Source organism: Lolium rigidum, chromosome 6 (genome assembly GCF_022539505.1).
Source record: "Lolium rigidum isolate FL_2022 chromosome 6, APGP_CSIRO_Lrig_0.1, whole genome shotgun sequence".
NCBI lineage: Eukaryota > Viridiplantae > Streptophyta > Magnoliopsida > Poales > Poaceae > Lolium > Lolium rigidum.
Window position 1 is genome coordinate 60262133 of NC_061513.1, and position 24035 is coordinate 60286167.

Genomic DNA, 24035 nt, shown 5'->3' on the forward strand with positions numbered 1-24035 from the left:
ATCCAACCAACGACCGCGCGACAGAAACAGCTCGCGAATCCAGCTAAACGCCCAGCGAAAATAATCGCCGAAACCCTCATCCATCGCTAAGCAGGGCAGATGGCGAACGCAATCGACCACGGAAACGCGTCTAAAAGCACCCCAAACACTTGACTCACCGTCGCCGAGGTCGACCACGTCGCGCTCGTCCCGCGGCCGAGCGGCGGCGCCTCCTCGCCGTCCACGGCCCCTCCCGCGCCCCCCGCCTCTCCGCGCCATCGATGGAACCCGCGGCCGCGCGCGCGCGTGGGTGGGTGGGCTAGCCGCGCGCTAGGGTTTTTCGGAACGAGGCCCGGCAGCGAGGTGGGGAATGAATGGGGGTCTCACTTTCACACGGGAGGCGTGGGTTTTATGAGAAGCTCGCGGCAGCTTGGGTGGGGTGGAGGACGGGCGAGCGGGAACTTCCATGGGCGCGGTTTCCTCGGTGGGACTGGTCTACGCCGGACGAGAGACGGTGCGTGGGTCCCGCGCCGTGGGATCTGCTCTGGCTTCCTGTGGGACTGGTCCATGGGTGTTGGAATTGGGCGGGAAGAGGAGGCGGCGCGGCGACGTCCGAGCGGGGCGGGGCGAGATCGGGAGATTTCGTATCTTTGGGGCGCGTGTTGCCTTTTTTTTTTTTTTTTGAGCTCCTCCTCCATGCCTGGAGATTGTATGGGCTGTACGTGCTTTGGGCCCAGATGTGCAATGTGACGATGCAATGCAAACCATTGATGTGTCTAAGTAAGTTGAGGCTTGATGAGTGGAACGCCATTGACATGATGACTAATCTTACTGCCGAAAGGAGATAATTAGTTAGTAATTAAATACATAGTAGGCTTCTATGTGATCGTTCATGTATGCACTAAATATTCTGAGTAGTAAACGGAGAGAGAAATAATACTCTAAGAGCAAGAACAGTAGCACAGCCGGCTGCTGGCTACAAGATCATGCCATGTCAGCTACAGTCAGCTTAAAGCCCACGGTCATACAATAGGCTAGCTACTATGCTGGCTGTTAGCAAATATTGATATATTTAATTACTGCATGTATATATCATGTGTTGTGATCTGTTGCAAATTGTATCTCTGTAGCCACGTTATACCACCCACACCATCAAGATATACAAGGCAAACTGATTCATAAGAAAACACTAAACAGATGCTACATAGTGCCATGCCGGCAGTTCAACATTAAGTGAATCTATATGAAAACATTAACCAAACATCATACTAAATAAGATTTCCGACAAACAATCAAATAGGTTTGATCTTGACGACAAGGAGCGGCAAACTAATAGCACATATCACCAACACATCAACACTTGAACAATACAAGACTCTTTAGAGAAAAGCATGAACCAAACAAAATAATAAATACGGTCTCCAGCAAAACAAAACATCAGTTCGATCTTGACGACGTTGAAGGCACAAATCCATAGTTGGAGCTTCAGTAGAAATGAACAGCTACATCAACAACATTCAGCCACTGTACGACAAATCCATAGTTGAAGGCATAATCTTGTATTCATCAGAAAATAATTGCAATGGAGAGGACACTAACTATTGCTTGTACGTCCATGTAGTATTTATATACTTTTATCTTCAAGTTGTTCTTGCATCAGTACCAAAGTTTCAGAAAGGACAGTAACATTTGACCTCTGTAACATAAGCTGCAAAGTAGAAGTTATTCTTGGCCTCCTTGCGTTTATTTGATATCTACAGCAAGGAATTAATAAAGAATGCCAAGTTTGTTATTTTTGACTGAACTATTAAGGCTGTTAGATAAACTGTTGTCCAGAAAACTACTTGTTCTAGGCAAGAGTTTCAGGTTTACATGGTAATAATATGTACAGAAAATACATATAAGAAACCAGTAGCAGAATGATCATTGACAAACCGTACAAGATAAAAACTCAGCATTATCTGAAGAAGAAACAAGGAGAAGTGTACCATGCTTGCAGATCAGAGTCGTCAATACTCTCAGCCATGTACCAAGAAGATGTAGAACCGTCAATGGTTGCAGGAGGTGCTCAGCAAGGCCACGAGCCGAATAACTTGCTACTAGGTTGCTGCAGGCCAGGAAGCCAGCATAGTGCAGAGGAGGCCGCCACTGACAGGGGTGGTCGTGGGGGAACCCAGCGGCTGGTCCGTCTGCTGACGGGAAGGCCGACGGCGGGACGGGATGAGGCAGGGCCGGAAGGAGCTGAGGCACGGGATGAGACACACGTCCTTTTGGACTGCTGATCCATCACCTTGATGCGGCACCAGCGTCAGTTCGAGGGTTTGGTGGCGGCGATTTGGGGACGATCTGGAGCAGCAGTTTTAGGGTTCGACGAGATGGCGATTTGGAGGGCATCTTCGATTTGGCGCGCAAGGAAGCAATCTGGATCGAGGCCAGGGAATTTGCCCGCGCGTTGGTGGAGGAAGAAGCGCGGGAGGGGAGCGAGGTGCACCGGATCGGGAGCGCCGGCGCTAGCGCTCGCATCGGCTGTAAGCGGGCGACAGTTCCTCGTATCTTGCGCTGTAGCCGGGCGACATACCAAGCGCCCGCTCCTTTCTCTTTCCTCTATTCTCTCCCCTCCACGTAGGATTTTGATGACATGGATTGGCTTATAGCCTGCTGAGTGTACACTATTGTACTTGCTCTAATAAAGTTGTAGTATTATATTACTCCCTCCGTTTTTATTTCCTTCACATTTTAGGTTTAGTCAAAATCAAACTTTGCATTGTTTAACCAACAATATAAGGAAAATAATATTTGGAATACCAAATACATATGTGCAGCCTCCGTCCCAAAATAAGTGACTCGGTTTTGTCTAGATACAGATCTATCTAGACGCATTTCATACATCATCCAAACCTAGAAAAATTTGACTCACTTGTTCTGGTGCGGATGGAGTACTTTATGAAGATTCTAATACAGTAAATTTCATATATTAAGAAAATCGTACATGTTTGATCAAAGTATACAAATTTTATTTTTACTAAACCCAGTACACGAAGTTGTTGCGAACGGAGGGAGTAAGACCCATGATCAATCTCTCACATTCAGACCAGGAGCAAGACGTTCTTATTGCTATTCGTGTACCCGGCCCTTTGCCATAATTCAGGATAGTTGCATTCATGATTCATGAGTATTAATATTAAGCAGCAACTCTTCATGAAAATGCTAGTATGGGAAAGTATACAGAGGTAATTTTGGAAGTGTATAAGATAGCTATATGTAAGTAGATTGAAACATGACTAGTCATATTTTTGGAAGAAAAAAATGTCGGCATTTACTACATGTTTAAAAGGAGTGATTTTGTTTTGTATACTTGTATGTATCATAAATAAATGCATGCCTAGGAGTGGTCTACGACGAGTAAGGGCTTTATCCACCCATTTGAAACAATCAAAACAAGCTAATGAATTGAACAAGTACTAGATGGACCTAGCGCGCTTTGTTGCGCCTTTTTTTGATGTTGTCGTTCAAAATTCCTTTTTTAGGTGCAATATGCGTATTGGCGGTCACGTGCTACAGAAATTTTCTAGTGCGAAACAGAGCTCTCCCTATAAGCAAGAATACCGCGAAGTACCTAGGTCTAGACCACTGTCCAGCTCCATGGATTTTGTTGCCGAAGAGGTGACCAAGCTCCAAAGTTGTACCCAAAGTATAGAATCATATTTGGGAGGCGGACTTGATGATTTGGAGAGAACGGAGGGTTGCCACACGTGCCCTCATAACCTGAAAATTAATCAGGAGTTTACGACAAGTACAGCTGAAAGATAACTATAGTACTACATAGCAAGTGTTGGAGATTTAGTTCAAATTTGAACTAATTAAACTAAAACCCAGCACTTATTAACTAATTGGAACTAAAATCCCTACACTTATTATGGATCAAATGAAATACAATATTTGAAGCTTTCATAGAAAATATTGATAGTTCCTTGACGTCGTGCAAGTGACTCATTAGTGGCTCTGCTTCTTTCTCAAACTGTTGTTCCATTTTACTCTGGCATGTACTCTTCGGGCTCTCTAAAGCAGGTTTGAAAAGTACATTAATCTATCAAAATATATCAATGGTTACTATCTACAAATAGGAATGGGCAGTGACAAATGCTAATATAAATTCCATCCAATAAAAAATTTGTAGTGTGAAAACACTACTAGAGTATATGAGCTCATAAACACTATCATAGTTTGGGGTCACAAGCTTACAAAAGAAGGTTCTATTTAATAGGATGGTAACAGGACAAAGCCCTATGATTATACGGGTTCTTCAGTCATGTTTTCTCGTTTTGAAAGATTGTATGAACCATTTCACGTTCATAGAAACTTGCAAGTGTCACATAAAACATAAGGAGGGTCGATCAAGCCGATTTACCAAACTTCATTGGTCACTAAGCATAAAAAGAAACTCGATAATCATATAACACAGTCGTATGAGTCTACGAAGGACCCAAATCTATTCTCCAGGGCCCTTTGATTAGCCCTCTACGCCTTGCCATAAGAAATTTTGTACTCATATTTAAGGAGAACTTTTTTCTGGATGGCACAAACCTCCATCCCTTTGGTCTCCACAATCTCCATGAACAACAATCGAGTCATCGAAGTAGAAGTAAGGTTAGGATCATCTAACAACATATTCTGAATGAGACAAGTGTGCGGTATGAAGATTCTCACAATCAGTGGTGGACCTAGATAAAGGCTGAGTGGGGGCACTTCAAGCCTAACTTCAATTTTTGATTTTTTTGAATCATTTTCTCTCAAGTATGGTAAAATTACACTGAAATTTCAAAAATCGAGTGGGGGCCACGGCCTCCACTCATCTGTACTTGGGTCTGCCCATGCTCACAATCCACTTCGGGTCGTACTCGTGCACCCTAGATGGACAACTGTCATCCCTACATACCACTATAAAAAAAATTATGAGTTGAAACGGTTGTTCTGAAAATTGTACGTGTTGACATTGATTGTTTCATGCAGATGTTTGTTGTCAGAGTATGTCACCCCATTTGAGATGTTGTTCAGGTGATACTACCATGCAGAATCATGGCGGTCGTTCACGATCATTGATGTCGAGAAGTCTTGATTCCATGAAGAAGGGATCAGGACCTCTTCCTCGGTCTCTTCTTCCTTTAAACCATCAGATTCATCGAAATCAAGATCATTCGCCAATCCATTCTAGTCTTCCTCCTCCATCACGTTATGCATGTGCCCTTCTTCATCATCGTCATCAGCCTCGCCACTACCATCATGTCCTTATGTTGCATTACTTCTCTATCCCAATTCAAAATTACTGCCTACATGATCACATATTTGACTGCTTTGCCCTGGATGGAACTCACTCTCGCCTTCGTGGAAAGTGACCTCCTTTGCCACAGGAAGCATTAAGGCGATGGGTGAGTTTTCTTGCGCTAGCACACTTCTAACCAGTGAACCCACTGAGAGGTTCGATCTTCGACTTAAAATGCCAATTTTTGTGGCACTAGAGCTGGTCCACAAAGCTTGCACGCCAACAGTGTATGTTTCAGGATTAAGCCCGAAATTTATTGTCAAACACTCCTTCGCCTGACAAACACGCCAAGTTTTTGGGGCTGGCAAATCCAACTCAACATGTTGAAACTCACTCAAGTCATTTTTCACCGGAGTTGTTAAGACATTGCCATGACCATTGTAAACAACAAATTTCACTAAATCAAATATGTCTCTTCACCTATGCAAAAACCAGAATTTTCAAAAAAGGCCACCTAAATAAATGAAACAATGAACCGCAACCAACTAAATAAATATTTACTACCAGGCTAACTAAATAAATATTTTCTACCGTATGAACTAAATAAATATTTACTACCGGACCAACTAAACATATATGTACCTAGACTAACGGGACCAACTAAACAAATATGTAACTAAACTAACGGGCCAACATACACACAAATGTCTAACCATACCGGGTACCTCGCATAAACTAAGTCCACTAACATATAATTAGCGAAGGATTAGGGTTTAACCTTGAAAAGTGCAAAGCAAATCCGTCTAGCAGCGAAGATTCACCAAACCAGCACTAACATCATCAGCACCACAAGCAGCAACACCACCACCACCAAAACCACCAAAACGACTCCACGGACTAACCCATCAACATATCGAAGTTTCTACCACTTTATTGTTGTTCTAGCTACTAGCTGGAGAATGCCAATAAATGGACAACACATAGCTTTAATGTGAGGGAAATGAGAGAGCAGAAGAAGAAAGAAACAAAACTAACGAGGAGGAAGAAGAAGCCAACGTCGTGAAGAGGCTTCTCGGGGAGGGCTTTGCTGACACCCTCCCCTCGGGATTCTTCGGCCCGACACGACCCGTCTCCTCAACTTTTCGGTGAAACGTTCCCAAACTAGTAGCTTTCGAGAAAGCCACGCCTGACCAGCTCTATCTGCCTACCAGGGCGCCAAGAATCCGACTTCTCGGGGAAGCCTAGCCCGACAAGTCCCTATTGGGAAAGCCTAGCCTAAAGCAGTGTTATTTCTGATAAATTTCAAAAAGGAATATTATTCATGGAATTTTAAAAATATCTAAAAGATCAGGATTTGGATTTTTGTTTGCTTCGACGTGCTGGAAACATGTGATTTCTCCTACTCCAAAGGAAAGGGCCTAAGAGCATCTCCACTCGTCTCCCCGACGAGGCTCCCGAGCGACGGTTTTTCCATCCGGACGGCGTAAATCGGCCAGTAGCGCCCCCGGTTCCTCGTTTTCGTCCGGATTTGGCCCTTAATCCATCCGGCGAGCCCACGCCATCCCCGGTCCCCCTGGGCGCGCTCGGGGACTCCGGATGAAAGATTTTGGCGCGAAACGCCATGTGGACCCGCATAGTCGGCGACAGGAAAACCAAATCCTGTCGATTTTCCCTCCATTCCCTCCAATTTGCTTGCATATCCCCATTCTCTCCCGCCGAATTTGTCCATTCTCCTTGTCTTCCAGTTCCATTTCCCGGCGGCGTCTCCTCGTCCACCACCGCTCTCCTCCTCGTCTTCTCGTCCACCACAATGCCGCCGAAGGGGACGACGAGGAAGCCGCGGGCGAAGAAGGAGCGGCCGCCGGGCATGACGAACGCAGAGTGGGCGGCGAACGAGAAACGGCGCGAGGTGGAAACAAGCGGCAGGGCGGAGAGGGTGAAAAAAGCCGCCGCCAAGAGATCGGCGGCGGCGGCCCAGGAGGAACAAGCGAGGAAGATCAACATGGCCTTCAGCGGCGGCGGCGGCTCCATGTTCCCCGGCCAATGGCCGGCGCAAGGTACAAGCAGTTCCCCGTCGTCCTTCTCCCCTACGATGTACTCGCCGAGCCACTCCGGCCAGTCCTTCGTCGTCTCCGCTGGCTCCTACCTCGTCTTCCTCACCGTCTACCTCGTCGACTGCCGCTGCTTCGACGTCCACTGCCGTAGCCGCTTCGGCCACGGCGTGTGAGGAAACTGGTCCGTCGGACACCGCCGTGCCGGCCGGGACTGCCGATGAGCCTGTTTCCGTGTAATTTCCCTTCGATCGCCGATCTGTGGCTGATCCTTTTGCTCCTTTTGCCGATCAACTAGCCGTACTTGTAGCGCGGGACGACGCTTTGTTTGAATTTAAACTATGTCCGCCGAACTCCGGGTGGACGACTGGAAATACGGTACTCCCCACGACTTAATTTCGTCCAATCCGGCGATTGTTTCGTCCGGATTTCGCCATGGGGAGCGCCAACGAGTGGAGATGCTCTAATATATGTGCACGTTCCGAAAATACGTTTGCCATCGAAATTCAGGCCTCCTGCGTCCATGTGTGCCGTCTGATCTAGCGTGCGCCGTCCAGATCGAGGCGGCCGAGAGGCCTCAGCCACTTTTGCGACAGCACCCCCGTTTCGCTGCAGATTCTCCAATCAAACCTTGGCATCCGCCCAAGCTCGCTTTGTCAGGATCACGATTGATCGCTGACGATTCTCATCGAAGAAGTGAGATGGGAAGGAGCGCTCGGGGCTCAGATCTACTCTAACTACCTACTGGAAAGGAAATACATGGTAAAAATAGGGTTTTTCATTGCTTGATCCTCCCAGCCACCCCACTCGCCCCTTTATATCGAAGGAACGAGCTCAAGCATTATTACAACTTTGTCCAACAGCCGGAAGATACACGAGTTTGAGGGTTTAAGGCTAAAACGAGTAAATGTAGTTGTGGAGCACTGGTAGCCGTTGGATAGCGACCAGGTCACTGCGCCTTCATCCTGACCGTTGCCCGTTGTCGCTGAATCACGCCAGTAACTGAAGAAATGGTTGTCGACTGCGTTGGAACCTGACACTGCCCCCTCCTTAAGTCAAGACATCAGGGCTTGAACCACGGAAACGTTGCCTGTATGAATGATGCGTCCTCCCATGTGGCTTCATGCTCTTCCATGTTTTCCCAGTGTATGAGCCATTGAGGTACTGGTATATCATACTCACCAGCGTTGCGGGGAACTTGGCGACGTTGCAACAGAGCTTTCGGTGCCATTTTGATCTTGCCGTCAGTGGTGACCAGAGGCAACTTGGGATTAGGGATAGCTGCGTTGCCCAGGTGTTTCTTCAGTTGGTTAACATGGAAAACATCGTGGATTTGCGTACCTTCAGGCAGTTGAAGCTTGTAAGCTACTTGACCCACGCGTTGTAGAACCTTGAAGGGACCATACCATTTGGAGGTCAGTTTGAGCGCATTGCGCAGACCGAGAGCAGTTTCTCTGTAGGGTTGCATCTTGAGATAAACCATGTCGCCCACCAGGAAAGTGCGCTCTGTTCTGTTTGCATCTGCATACTTTTTCATACGGTTACGGGCTTCTGTCGTAGGTTTGCCCGTAGGATTTTGACCATGTGATCCTTTTCTTGAAGAGTAAGCTGTTGTATCAGCGGCTACATTGCATGGTGTCGGCAGTTGGTGAAGGAGAGGTGGAGCATACTCATAGAGTGCTTCGAAGGGTGACATTTTGATGGCGGTGTGATAAGAACGAGTTGTACCACCATTCAGCTGCTGGTAACCATTGGTGCCACTTCTTGGGTTCCTGGAACGCCATGCAGCGCAAATACTGTTCAAGGCATTGATTAACACGCTCGGTTTGTCCATCTGTCTCTGGGTGGTGAGCCGAGCTGTACTTCAGAGCTATGTTGAATGAGCTGAAGAGATCTTTCCATAGCTTGCTTGTGAAGATAGTATCTCTGTCACTCACAATGCTTGCAGGAGGGCCATGGAGTTTAACTATGTGATCCATGAATTTATCAGCCACTGTCTGTACTGTGTAGGGGTGTGACAGTGGTATGAAATGAGCATACTTTGTCAGACGATCAACAACCACCAGAATGACATCCTTGCCTTGTGATTTGGGGAGCCCTTCCACAAAGTCCATGCTAATGTCTGTCCATTTTTGGTGAGGAATGGGTAATGGCTGCAAGAGTCCAGGGTACTGTATTCTCTCAGTCTTGGAGATTTGGCAGGTAGGGCACTCTGCTACCAAGGTGGCTATGGTTTTCTTCAGTGCAGGCCAGTAGAATAGTTGCTGAATGCGGTGCAAGGTTACTCTGTGGCCTGAATGTCCACCATAAACTGAAGAGTGGAAGGCATGGAATATTTTTGTCCTGAGGTCAGTAGAGCTGCCAATGTAAATTCTTCCTTTGTATCTGATGATACCAGACTGGAGAGAATAAGATGGATTGCTGTCTTTGTGAATGGCTAGCTCTTGTTGTAATCTGAGGCAAGCTTCATCTGTCCTGTATGATTGGATGACTTCCTCCATCCAGGCAGGGACTAAGACAGATATGGCAGCACAATTGTCTTCAGGGAGAGTATCTTCCTCTGGTTGATATTTCCTTGAGAGGGCATCAGCTACTCTGTTTTCTTTCCCTTTTTTGTATTCAATTGTGTAATCAAACTCAAGAAGTTTCAGCATGAGTTTGTGTTGTATTCCTTCGAGCAAACGTTGACTGCCCAAATACTGGAGGCTTCTCTGATCTGTTTTGATGATTACCAGATTGTTGAGGAAATAGTGCCGCCATTTTTTGAGAGCTTCTAGGATTGCAAGTGCCTCTTTTTCATAAACTGACTGAGCACTTGTTTTTGGGCCCAAGCTCTTGCTGTAAAAGGCCAGTGGCTTCCCATGTTGCATAAGGACTGCTCCAAGGCCAGTAGCACAAGCATCAGTCTCCAGAGTAAAAGGGGAACTGAAATCTGGTAAACTGAGCAGTGGTGGAGTTGACATGACTAGCTTGAGTGTAGAGAATGCCTGTTGTTGAGCAGGACCCCATGTGAAACTATCCTTTTTTAATGCAGCATAAAGAGGTTGACAGATAGTGGCATATCCCTTGATAAACCTTCTGTAGTACCCTGTCAGACCTAGAAACCCTCTGAGCTTTTTGATTGATGTAGGGGTAGGCCAGTTGACCATATCCTGAATTTTTGCTGGATCAGTAGCCACTCCCTGGCCAGAAATAATGTGGCCCAAATATTCTACCTGTGGCTGACCAAATGTGCATTTACTCTTCTTGGCCTTCAGATCATGGTTTTGCAGGGTGCTCAGTACCAATGCCAAGTGTTCTTGGTGCTGTGTCATGGACTTGCTGTAAATGAGTATATCATCAAAGAAGACCAAGACAAATTTCCTTAGGAAGGGAAAGAATATGCTATTCATCAAGTCTTGAAATGTAGCAGGTGCATTGTCTGAGGCCAAAGGGCATGACCTTGTACTCATAGTGTCCCATATGGGTGGAAAAGGCAGTTTTGTGGATATCCTTTGGGTGCATTCTAATTTGGTGGTACCCAGATCTGAGATCTAGCTTGGAGAAAATTGTGGCTCCATGCAGTTCATCCAGCAAGTCTTCTATCACAGGAATAGGATATCTGTTCTTAATGGTTAAGTCATTCAGACTTCTATAATCCACACAGAGGCGCCAAGACTTGTCCTTTTTCTTCACCAAAATTACTGGGGATGAGAATGGACTGGTGCTTGGTTGTATCTCCTTGTTCTGCAGCATTTCCTTGATAATGGCTTCAATTATATTCTTTTGATTGTGGGACATCCTGTAGGGTCTAATGTTTGGAGGAGTAGCCCCAGGAATGAGGGGAATGCAGTGATCAGATGCTCTGTGAGGGGGCAAGCCTTGAGGAGTAGAGAAAATGTCTTGGAACTGTTTAACAATATCTGCCAGTAATTCAGGGACTGGTGGCAAGTGTTGCTCTTCAGTGACAGGATCTCCATCAGTAGCTGATAGAAGAATGTAGCCAGCTGCTCCATTGTCAAGGAGCTTGGAGCATTCCTCAGCAGAAATGAGTAATCTGTTTGTTGGAATCAAGTGATCAGAGAAGGAGTGTGTGTTTCCATTCACTGATAGAGATAAAGTCCTGGCCACAAAATCAAATGTCACTGGATTGTGTTCCTTGAACCAATTAACTCCCAGGATAATGTCAGAGCCTTGTAGTTTCAATATTCGGAAATCTGCCTGGAAGGATTTCCCCTCAATGCTGAACTTACAGTTTCTTGCCACATATGCAGAGATAAGTGTTCCTCCTCCAGCCACTGTGACTGCACGACTTGGTGCTGGTTGCATGGCTATGTTGTGTTTCACAGCAAAGGTATAGTCAAGGAATGTGTTGGTGCTGCCAGTGTCAGCAAGGGCAATAGCTGTCTGTCCAGAAATGGAGAGCAAGAGGGAAATGGTTGAAGCACCAGGAGAGCCTGTGTAAGCAGCAGCTGTGATATGCATCAGGTTGTCCACTTCAGGTAACTGCTGTACATTTTCTCTTATATTGTCAGCGACCGCATTATCCTGAGCTTGGTCCTCTACTGCTACTTCTTCTTCATCTGAATTACCCTGCATTTGAATTGCATTCAATGCTCTCTGCATAGGCTGACATTTGTGTCCAATTGTCCAATTCTCGGGGCAGTACCAGCATTTCCTGGGTTCCCTTTGCCTGGGTGCCATGTCTCTGTTTCTGTTGTCACGAGGAAGGGGTTGTCGGCCTGCTTGTTGTTGGTGTATAGGGAAAGTTCTTCTGTTGAGAGACATGCTGGATTTCTCATACTGACGAGCGTACCAATAAGCTGAGAGCAGAGAGTCAGGCTTCTGGCACTGAACTGTATGCTTGATAGTTTCCTTGAGGCCGCTGACAAAACGGTCGACAAAGAAATCTTGTGGAAGGTAAGCTCGGCCACGCTTCATGAATGTCATCCATTGCTCGTAGGCGTTGATGTAATTGTCCACCGTAGTGAATTGTTTCAGTTGTTGAAGTTGCTCCATAGGGTCAGTTGCTTGGCCGTCAGGGAATCTATCGATCAAGACTTGGCATAACTCTGACCAAGTGATCTCCTGCGATCGTAAGCCAGTGACTTGCTCAGCCAAGTCTTGGCTTGTCCACGCACATGAGCAAGCCCCCAACGAACTCTGTGCTCGCCTGTAATTCCCACCAAACTGAAAATATCCTCACACTCAAGGATCCAAGCACGTGGTCCTTCACCATGGAATGTGGGTAACTCAACGTGAGGAGATCGCAACTGTGGATCGTTCTGTTGGGTGTGTGTTTGGTTGGTGGGTGGTGGCTCGTGTGGTGGATTGTGTATATGGTTTGTTTGTTGTGGGGGTGGGTGTGGGTGGTAAGGATAGGGCTGAGGTGGAAAGGGAGGGTGGTAGTAGGGTGGGTATGGTGGATTTGGCTGGAAGTATGGGCTTGGTGGTGGTGGGTATGGCTGGTAGCCATTTGTGTATTGGGGAGGTTGTTGGTAGTATTGTGGTTGTGTGGATGGGTTGGTAACTTGGGTGAATTGCTGGGTTGATGAGGATGCCGCCACCGTAGTGACGATGGGATCTGTGGTTGTGGTGATGGCTGGGCCATTTGGGCGAGCAGGCTGTGGGTTGAATGGGAGTCGTTCAGGGGACAAAGCCCCTAGCTTGGGAGGAAAAGGTGGCGGATTTGTGGTTTGTGGTGTAGTTTGGGGTGTTGGGACTTCAAGAATGGGTGAAAGGACGGAGCTTGCGCGCGGTGGTGGTGTCACGAAGGTGTGCTGCTGGTCCGAGGAGACGGGGGCAGTGTTGTTCATACCTTCGGTTGGGGCGATGCGGTTCATGCTCGTCTGCAACTGCGCCATCATCGTGGTCATCTGGAGCATCTGCTCTTGGAGAGCGTTGATCGCCGTAGTTGACTCCACCTGATGCCTCTCCAAGCGTCTGCCCACCGAGCGTGCGTCGCGTTGCGCCCGTTGGCGTGCTCGCTCCGCTGCTTGATCGGCGTCCGTGGAGGATGCCGTGTGCGCGGCGCGCCTGTCGTCGCCATGGCGGTCTCGAGAAGAAGATCGCGGATCTCGTGCTTGCCGGCATGATCTTGATCCGTGAATTAGGGAGGGAGGGAGGGACGCCGCCGGTTTGGTGAAGCAGATCGATCGAGCTCGCTCTGATACCACCTTGTCAGGATCACGATTGATCGCTGACGATTCTCATCGAAGAAGTGAGATGGGAAGGAGCGCTCGGGGCTCAGATCTACTCTAACTACCTACTGGAAAGGAAATACATGGTAAAAATAGGGTTTTTCATTGCTTGATCCTCCCAGCCACCCCACTCGCCCCTTTATATCGAAGGAACGAGCTCAAGCATTATTACAACTTTGTCCAACAGCCAGAAGATACACAGTTTGAGGGTTTAAGGCTAAAACAGTAAATGTAGTTGTGGAGCACTGGTAGCCGTTGGATAGCGACCAGGTCACTGCGCCTTCATCCTGACCGTTGCCCGTTGTCGCTGAATCACGCCAGTAACTGAAGAAATGGTTGTCGACTGCGTTGGAACCTGACACGCTTCCCCCGTCAGGTCAGCCGCGCCGCTCGTCTCCGGCCACCGCAAGCCCCACCGGCTCCATATCCGACCAGAGGCGGCGGGTCTTCAGGTACGCCCCCTCCTTCATGCGTTCCTCCCTGCCCCATCCACTAATTCGAAGGTTCTGAAATCCTATGCTCTGTGACTCTAGGGTTCGTCTCCTCTCTATCTCGTGCTCCGGTACGCCCCGAGCCGATGGAGATTAGGGCGCCGCCGACGGGCCTCAGGCTCGTGACGCCTCCTTCCTCCGCCAGCTTCCGCCCGGCCGCCCTCAGGACCTCCTTCGTCACCGGCAGAGGTGAGTTTCTGGAGCTCCCATCCTGCTTCCCCTTGTTTCCTGTGCTTTGTCGGAGAGATTTCGGCGATGTAGTCGTAGCTGTGGATTTGGTAAAGCTAGCGAGTGCACCTCTGTAACCACATGGATTTTTGTCATCGAATTAAGGAGCTTCAGGCTCCCATTTTCATTCATCGTGAAAACTGATAAACTAAACGGTGGTCTGGAAAGTCAGGTCATGCCCAGCAGAACACGCTCAGGCAGGTGTTAACATAGATATGCAAATTGAAAGGTTGAGAAGCAGAGAGTTTGGGAGACTATTACCGCTGTCTCCTTATGGCTGTCAACGACTGCTTCTGCACAGACCATATCTAGGGGAACCTGTTTTGAAACGAACGTGGACTGACATCCGATAACACGTTCGTCATGTTCATGGCTGACTATGAATTCATTGCGATACTATTTTTTCTTTGTCTAAACCACGAACAATGGTTTGTGCTATCAGAGCATGTCAGACTGTTTAAGTTTTATCATGTCTGTTATTCTTCCTGATGTACATTCTAAGGCGGTCACTGATGCTGGTAACATCGTCAATGATTTTGCAGTATATAGCGTAGTGAAGCGCATACTGTAGTTATATGCCGATAGCTGATAGGCCAATGACCATGTTGATGACCTCTGATTTGTCACCTCATCTGCAGTTTCACTTCGAGCCGGGCAAGTGCGCCAAGCAAATGCTAACAGATTTAAGTGCAATGCCATTCGGAGCAACCTATTTGATAGGCTAACTAGGGTTGTCAGGGTGAGTAATGCCGTTTCAATCATTGCTTCACTATGCAGTTGCAGAATTATGTGTTTATTTAACTAAGAGCTTGTGGCTTGCTTGTTTGCATAGTCCTATGCCAATGCAATTTTGAGTTCATTTGAAGACCCTGAGAAGATCCTAGACCAGGCAGTTTTGGAGATGAACGATGATTTAACGAAGATGCGGCAAGCAACTGCACAGGTTTGTGTTTATCGTTAAATCATATTCTTTTATCATAACTGTTTCTTCTCTCCAAAAGTACTTGATTAGTTGCCTCTTTTATAGCGTGCAAATTCATCGTTGTTAATTGGTAATACTTTATGGTGTTGATGCTAGTTGTGATTAGCTACCTCTTGTATTACCAGATTCTTGTTTGTTTGGATCGCTATGTATAATAAGTAAATGGAAATACGAGCCTATTGTACATATATATTCCATTGCATTCTACATGCTAACTTAGATTTTGGTTTTGGAAGGTCTTGGCATCTCAGAAGCGGCTGGAGAACAAGTACAAAGCTGCAGAACAAGCTGATGCTGATTGGTAATCTTATGGTTAACTGTAATCTTACATTGACCCCAGTGATCTGTTTGGTTTACACTCAGTGTCATTTTTGTTAAAAGTGTAGGTATCGGCGAGCTCAACTTGCTCTGCAAAAGGGTGATGAGGATCTTGCTCGTGAAGCTCTTAAACGGCGTAAATCATATGCTGTAGGTATCATGTAGATCTAGTGTTGTGGATAAAATGTCTGCCCAGTCACACTGTTTAACTACAGTGTTAACTGCAACTTTGCTATTAGATTCTCTAATGGATTACACATTTGTGTCTTCTTATTTCTTCGATTGGCAATAATATGCGTGTGATATATGTGTCTTACATAGTTACATGTAACTTATGTTAATTCAATACTCTAATTGAGTATGTAAAACTTCTGTCACAACTTCGGTATATGTTTGTGTGCTTAGGATAATGCGAGCTCCTTGAGGGCCCAGCTTGATCAGCAGAAGAGTGTCGTTGAAAATCTTGTTTCAAATACAAGGGTGAGCTTATTACTTTCAAGTGTTGGAATGCCTTTTTCCCTTATCTGCATTATACTTGTCAGTGCAAATTTATATTTTTCTCTGTGACCATGTGCATCACAGGGTGAACGCACCTATCCATAGAATTCTGGCTATTTTTTCAGCTTCATTAACATGTATATTTGTCATTCTGTAGCTTCTTGAGAGCAAAATAGCAGAGGCCAAGCAGAAAAAGGATACACTGAAAGCCCGTGCTCAATCAGCCAAGTATGCATAACCCTTTTGTTGGTTATGTTCAGGTGATTATTGCTTTTATTGTCTGTATAATGTGGATAACTTACCTTACTTTTCTTCAGGACCGCAACAAAAGTGAGTGAAATGCTGGGGAATGTAAATACAAGTAGTGCCCTGTCAGCTTTTGAGAAGATGGAGGAAAAAGGTACTTCCTCATTACAGATTCTCTCCTACTAGTGTTATTCATTTTGTTAGGTGAAGTACCTTCATATGTTGCACAATTAGTATGACACTGATATGTCCGTAGGGCAGTGGCATGCTCTATTTCAAAAGCATATAACTTTCCTTTTGTTGTGAGGACAACATTTATAGATTCAACCTTGCTGTAAAGTAATGTAAGTAACCCTGCTATGGTTTAAGTTAAAGCGTGCGCAATTTACAGCTATAAGCTGTTGTAGTTTAAGCAATCAAAAGATGCTAGAGTACTTGATCAGTTACCTTAATGACCCAGTAGAGGCTTGAACCTCAAAACTGTCTTGAATTATGAGTGGCTATTTTTCAAAATGAAGCAGATAGCAACTATATCTAGGCGGTGGTGTTTTTCTTTCCTTCCATAATTTGTTAAAGTTGCTGGCCTTGTAATATCAGTCTGCATCTGGATATGTGTTCTGTTGTTACCAAACATTTGAAAGAGTCACATATCTAATATTTAAGCAGTGAATAGTTTGGCCACGTGCGAAAAACACCTGTAGCTCCTGAGCTCCAGTGATCTCGTTTTTTTGAATGAAAAGTTCATTTTTAGGTCTAGAAATTCTGAAAAAAACATAAAGTACATATACATGTCTAGTATGTATGATCAAATTTGCATCGAAATATCTTTCCATATGTGATCTGCACAAATAAAACAAATGTTGGAAGAAAAATCGAGTTCTTTTGAGCCATGATTTTGTGTTTTTTGTGTAGCCTACAATACGATGTATTATCTAGCAAAATTCTGCAGATATCTATACTACTGTATTAAATTGGAGTTGGTGGTTTTCGTCCATCCTAGTTTCGTCGTTCATTTTTTTTCCAATTTTACCCGTGTGTTGCTAGGCTAAGTAAGGAAATATTACATCTTTTGCCACCGTTAAATGATACTACCGGTTCAGTGTTCCCCCAGTGTTTCCATAGAAATAGAAAATATCCCCAATCATTGCCATCCCCGAGCCCTCCATTGACTCAAACCTACCAGCGGTGCGCTGCTGCTGCCCTTCCAGTCTCAGTCCCTGCCACCAACAATCCCCGTGGACGTTTCCCGCGAGCTGACTCCATCCTGCCGTACACCTTCTCCTGATCACAGGCCTCCTCGGTTCCCTAGACGGCAGCGGTAGTCGGCAGGCATCCGACGCCTGCCTCGGTGTCCACGCGTGGGAGGCACTCCCTTTATCCCGTAGCCAGCGATGTGCAACAGCCATCAGGCCAGAAGCAGGCCGGCAGCACTGCAGCAGGCGCAGACAACTCCAATCTGGTAGCAGCTTTCTGCGGTGGTTTGCATCATGCCTTGGGTGAAGGAGCTGAAGGAGGTGGGTTAAATTATCCGGCGGGTTGATACTGTACTGCAACCCGATGGATTCCCCTAGCGTTTTCTTCTGGTAATCTCTACATGTATTCTGAAATCACTTTCTCCTGAGACTACATCTTCTGAAATTTTGCTGGGTGTGTGTGTGGTCAAGCAGAACCTTTCCATTTATTTATTTTTGGTAAAACATGTATTGTACATGAAAGAAAATAGTCTCTGTGGTCTCACAATGCCAGAGCTACCGTGAGAGAAATACAGGCACCTCAATCAAGTTTGTCAACAACAACAACAACAACAAAGCCTTTATTCCCGAACAAGTTGGGGTAGGCTAGATGTGAAACCCATAAGATCTCGTAACCAACTCATGGTTCTGGCACATGGATAGCAAGCTTCCACGCGGCTCTTTCTATGGCTAGTTCTTTGGTGATACTCCGGTCCTTCAGATCTCTCTTTACGGACTCCTTCCATGTCAAGTTTGGTCTACCCCGTCCTCTCTTGACATTATCATCACACTTTAGCTGTCTACTATGCACCGGAGCTTCTGGAGGCTTGCGCTGAATATGCCCAAACCATCTTAGACGATGTTGGACAAGCTTCTCTTCAATCGGTGCTACCCCAACTCTATCTCGTATATCATCATTCCAGACTCGGTCCTTCCTCGTGTGGCCACACATCCATCTCAACATGCGCATCTCCGCCACACCTAACTGTTGAACATGCCGCCTTTTAGTCGGCCAACACTCAGCGCCATACAACATTGCTGGTCAAACCGCCGTCCTATAGAACTTGCCTTTTAGCTTTTGTGGCACTCTCTTATCACAAAGAATGCCAGAAGCTTGGCGCCACTTCATCCATCCGGTTTTGATCCGGTGGTTCACATCTTCATCAATATCCCCATCCTTGTGTAGGATGGACCCCAAGTATCGAAAGGTGTCCTTGTGAGGCACCACCTGCCCATCCAGGCTAACCTCCTACTCCTCGTGCCTAGTAGTACTAAAACCGCACATCATGTACTCAGTTTTAGTCTACTAAGTCTAAAACCTTTCAATTTCAAGGTTTGTCTCCATAGTTCTAACTTCCTATTGACCCCGTTCGACTATCATCGATTAGGACCACATCATCCGCAAAGAGATGACCATGGGATATCTCCTTGTATATCCCTTGTGACCTCATCCATCACCAAATCAAATAGATAAGAGCTCAAAGTTGACCCTTGGTGTAGTCCTATTTTAATCGGGAAGTCATCGGTATCGCCATCTCTTGTTCGAACACTTGTCACAACATTATCGTACATGTCCTTGACGAGGGTAATGTACTTTGCTGGGACTTTGTGTTTCTCCAAGGCCCACCACATGACGTGTCGCGGTATCTTATCGTAGGCCTTCTCCAAGTCTATGAACACCATATGCAGGTCCTTCTTTTGCTCCTTGTATCTCTCCATGAGTTGTCGTACCAAGAAGATGGCTTCCATGGTCGACCTCCCAGGCATGAAACCAAACTGATTTTTGGTCACGCTTGTCATTCGTCTTAAACGGTGCTCAATGACTCTCTCCCATAGCTTCATTGTATGGCTCATAAGCTTAATTCCACGGTAGTTAGTACAACTCTGAACATCCCCTTTGTTCTTGAAGATTGGTACTAATATACTGCGTCTCCATTCTTCTGGCATCTTGTTTGTCCGAAAAATGGAGTTGAAGAGCTTAGTTAGCCATACTATTGCGATTCGTACTTATGACCATGCGGATTTAAACATATGAAAAGCTGTTCATTTGATTTAAGATGGTGCTGTAGAAATGCATGGGCCATTGTGCTAGTGTAGATAGCATGTGTATGTATCCACGTAGACATGTAGTAGCTTGTTTTTGGATTTCTTTGAAACTTCAACACACCATTTTCGTTTTTTTTTACCGAGCTCACTGGAGTCAGGAGCCAAAAAACACCTCTCTTGGGCACTTGCACAAAGGCTGATAACTTCAAACGGAACCTCCCACCTCTGTTGTTATCAGTATGAAATTGATATGTTATGTTTCCATCTTGCTTGTCCAGTGAAGATTATGTGTCTTCTGTTGGTGAGAAATGGCATGTGCTACTTTGTTGCTGGCTGTGTTCATGAGCGGCCTGTTATATCTGGTGTCAAATTATTTAAACACTTTATTCTTACAAATAGCTTATGCTTTGTGCTGTCAGTTATGACGATGGAATCCCAAGCTGAGGCACTTGGTCAGTTAGGAGCTGATGATCTAGAAGGAAAGGTAAAACTGTACAGTGCATACTAATTTCTAATGATACTCATCATTGTGGTAATGTGATCTGACCAGCAGTACTTATTTGTGCACAGTTTGCAATGCTCGAGACTACATCAGTTGACGACGATCTTGCACAAATGAGAAAGGAACTGTCCGGGAGCTCTATGGTATGTTCAACTTAGAAACCCTGCCTATTCCGATCATTTTCCTTCTCATGTTGGGACGTGCACCAAGATGGTACTTTGGCATGCACATATTGGATTCGAGAAGTTAAGCTGAATATGCAAAAATGCATCACACTGTCCATCCAACTTTAAATACAAAAGTGAAAAATGTCTTTTCTTATTCCGTGATTTCCATATACATGGCTCTAATTTCATGTCACTTACAGAAAGGCGAGCTTCCTCCAGGTAGAACCATGGCCAGCAAACCAGGTAGCCCTTTCCGAGACAGAGAGATTGAGAATGAGTTAAATGAGCTGCGGAAGAAGGCCAAAGAGTACTAGATTTCACAGGCCATGGCCGTGTGCCAGGCTTGGCCGTATTTTTACATATAGGATGGGCCATTGCATCGATAGACTTACTCTGATGCAGCTGTTACATTGAGACTTACCCCAGAAGTATAGCCTTTCAGATTTGTTCGATGTGCGTTTGAACCTCCGGTGCACCTTCTTTTGTGGGGTAAAGGTCGGGTGAGAAGTTGTCCCTGCATTTTTGCTGCGAATGGATTGTACAGTTAAGTAGTATTACCATAATGTAAATCATTACACCTAGCCCGAGTTTACCGTTTGTGAGTGCCAAAATGTTTGAAGATGGCCGAGGTATCTCGCATTGCTTATTGTCGAGGGATACTCAGGGAGTCAGGGTGTGTCTGTTCTCTGTAACTACAATTTGTGGACCAGACTCTTCCAGAAGGAAGAGTAACTTATCCAACGAGAATGGGCCGTGGCTCTGAATCTGCACGCAACGTTTTGATACTGGTTTCTGCGCAGCTATGGTGTATGCTACGTCCATTATCTGTTCCCCTGAAAATGTGAAAAGGAGCCTGAAGTGTACCACAACGTCAAATTTCAAGTTGCAGCTTGGTATTGGCCCTGACACAGAATAGCAGGTCGCCGAGGCAACAAACCAAGAACCAGCTTAAGATGAAGAATAGAAGTTGGCTTCATCTGCTGATGTCGCGATCAGACTGCCCAATGGTGACCTAAAGACAGGACGAAACGGCGGAGCATGCTGTATGACAGGCCGCTGTAGATCTCAACCAAAAAAAGACACGCCGCTGTCACCGATGTTGCGCTGACGCTACATGATCCGGCGCATATGATCCATTGCGATGACGCCACACAAGCAGTGAAGCAACAAGCCGGTGACATTTGTGGCAACAACTTGCGCTGGATATTTCAGAATCTGAATCCTGAATTCCCAGCGCCGATATGATAGCCTGTCGTTTCAGGGAACGTTTTATTTTCCAGTAGGCTTGTTATCTTTGTCATAGCCACATCTCGCAAAAGAGGCAAGTAGAGATGCATATGCAATGGACCGATCACAGACACACAGCCACGTGACAGCATCAAGGTCATCTGCAATGGTCACGGACTGGCCAGATGTGGTCAAACTCTTACTGTATTGTTTTTATCCTGGGCGTGTCCCTAAAATAAAAAAAATAAAAAAGCATATACTGGACTATATACTCACGTTGTCACCAAAAATAAATTGGTACATCTACACGCTCACCAGCTAGCTAGACAGTACTAACTAACCGGTTAACTAGAAAATCAATACATGTATCCATCAATAAAAAAATATCCAAACATTAAAGAGCATCTAGATACATACTAGTAGTATAATAAGCGAGCTTCAAGTTCCATATGGGCCAAGGGATATGTTTTCTCGGCTGGAATTTACGAAATCTCATTCTACCTACTGGAATTTACAAAAACAAACCAAATTTTAAGATTTGTGTCAAATATTCAACAAATTTATAAATTCATTAAAAAATTGGAAAAATATTTTGGCTGGTATTTTTGAAAACTGTAAATACCGTTGCTCACAGAGAGAAAATTCTACATGATAAAATTACTGGAATTTACAAAGAGAATTCAAATTTGGAGATTTGTGTAAAATTTTCGACAAATCTATAAATTCGTTTGAAAATTTTGAGCAATATTTTGGCCTGAATTTAAAAAAACCGTAAATACGTTGTCCACCGAGAGAAAATTCGACCGGACGAAATTACTGGAATTTGCAAAGAAAAAATAAATTTGGAGATGTGTCAATTTATCGACAAATTTATAAATTTGTTTGAAAAATCACGAGCATTATTTTGGCTGGTATTTCGACGTAAATACCGTTGCTCGCTGAGAGAAAATTCTACCGAACTGAATTACTGGAATTTACAAAAAAATCAAAATTTGCAGATTTGTGTCAATTTTTCGACAAATTTATAAATTTGTTTGAAAAATCTAGAGCAGCATTTTGGCTGGTATTTTCGAAAACCGTAAATTCCGTTGCCCACCAGTAAATTTTCTCGACCGAGAAAAAAAACCTTGATAATGACACGGGATGTAGGTCGTCGGTACTCATACTCCTACCTCTCTGCACATATAAAGTTTTGGAAGGCATATTACATGTTTCACTTACGCCCACAACAGCGGCATATTGTGGCACACAAGAAAGAATAAATGAATCTATGTTGGCAAAAGAAAAAGAATAAATGAACCTATTGCGACGAGAGACATCTCGTGAAGATCAGGTACTATTAAGTTTTGAAAGACACTATTCTGGGATACATCCTTTTCCATAGAGCATGTACGTGCATACAAAATGCCAAATCGAAATGACCCTAGAGTAGCTATAGTCTCAAACTGGTCCAGGCCTCCAGCTCCAGGGTGATGATCAATCCGGCGGTCACATCGATCTGCACATGATAATTGTGCAACGTAACCTCATCATTTCAGAAGAAATTGTGCAACAGAATCAATCAAAGGCTGTACGCCCACAGCCGCAACATTGATGGACACAAGAGAAGAAACACAGCACGAGGGGTCCGGCCCTCCCTCACGGAGTCACGGACACGCGGGTGTATGAGGTTTTGGAAGACATAGTACTACGTCCATAGTGCAGTATATTGTTGCACCCTAGAAATGAAAGAAGAACCTATTACGACGAGAGGCATCTCGTACGTGGAGATGATGCATAAAGCTCTGACATACATTGCTCCGAGCGACACATCCTTTTCGAGAGAATATGGACGCATGAAATGGCCAAATCGAAAGTTTGTCTTGATCAGCTCTTGGAGCTACGCATGTCGATCATGTGAAGGAGGATAGGCTAGGCATGTCATGTCGGACCATTGGGCTGGCCAGTTGGGAACACCCTGACCCTGCGGCCGCTACTCCATGCACTCACATCACTAACTAGCCCTCCTAGAAACACTCGATCATGTGAAGGAGGATACAGGGTGTTTCTGCACCCGGGTGCATATGCACCCTTTATTTGAAATGCATATTAAACATATTTCCAAATGTTAAAAAAATAAAAACAAAAATGCCTCGTGTATACCTTGACATGTTACATGTTCACAAAGTTGTTTCAGCAAAAACCGATATGTTTTGTGCCCTGTACTAAAAAGACAAATTTTTAGTGTTAAAATAGTCTATTTCTCGAGGCATTATTTGTCTTTTTTACACATGGTACAAAAATTGTTGGTTTTACGTGAAACTTTATGTGTACACATAGAACATGTCCCTCTACATGCTAAATTTTTTTCCTAAATTTTTTTACTTTTTGAAATATGTTTTATACATACCAGGTGCATATGCACCCATGATCAGTTTTGGTTTTCCGGATAGCATGCACGCACATAGCCTGAGCAACTCTACGCAAGCATGCACAAAGACCTATTCTAATCAAGGTTTAAAATAGCATGTTAAATGAAATAGCGGTAGTCTCCTTCAAACGCTACGGACGCTATATCGTGCTATATTTTAAATAATGTTTTCAAAATAATACTAAATATAGTCTAAAATAAATAATTTTACTAGCACAA

The 24035-nt window shown here is 45.1% G+C and overlaps 1 protein-coding gene and 1 long non-coding RNA gene across 2 annotated transcripts; one reads left to right on the plus strand and one right to left on the minus strand.

The window, feature by feature from the left end:
• Positions 1-1223: 1223 nt before the first annotated feature.
• Positions 1224-2537, minus strand: LOC124668688. Its single transcript, XR_006991791.1, has 2 exons — positions 1968-2537; positions 1224-1503 (listed from the first exon to the last, which is right to left on the minus strand). It is a non-coding gene; the product is annotated as an uncharacterized LOC124668688 (long non-coding RNA).
• Positions 2538-13830: 11293 nt separating this feature from the next.
• LOC124664794 (probable membrane-associated 30 kDa protein, chloroplastic) lies at positions 13831-20760 on the plus strand. Its single transcript, XM_047202233.1, has 12 exons — positions 13831-13921; positions 14003-14149; positions 14827-14927; positions 15021-15131; positions 15407-15471; positions 15557-15638; positions 15894-15968; positions 16144-16214; positions 16304-16386; positions 19930-19994; positions 20081-20155; positions 20380-20760. Exons 2-12 carry the CDS (start codon positions 14047-14049, stop codon positions 20491-20493), a joined length of 945 nt encoding a protein of 314 aa, XP_047058189.1. The 5' UTR covers positions 13831-13921; positions 14003-14046; the 3' UTR covers positions 20494-20760.
• The last annotated feature ends 3275 nt before the right edge of the window (positions 20761-24035 follow it).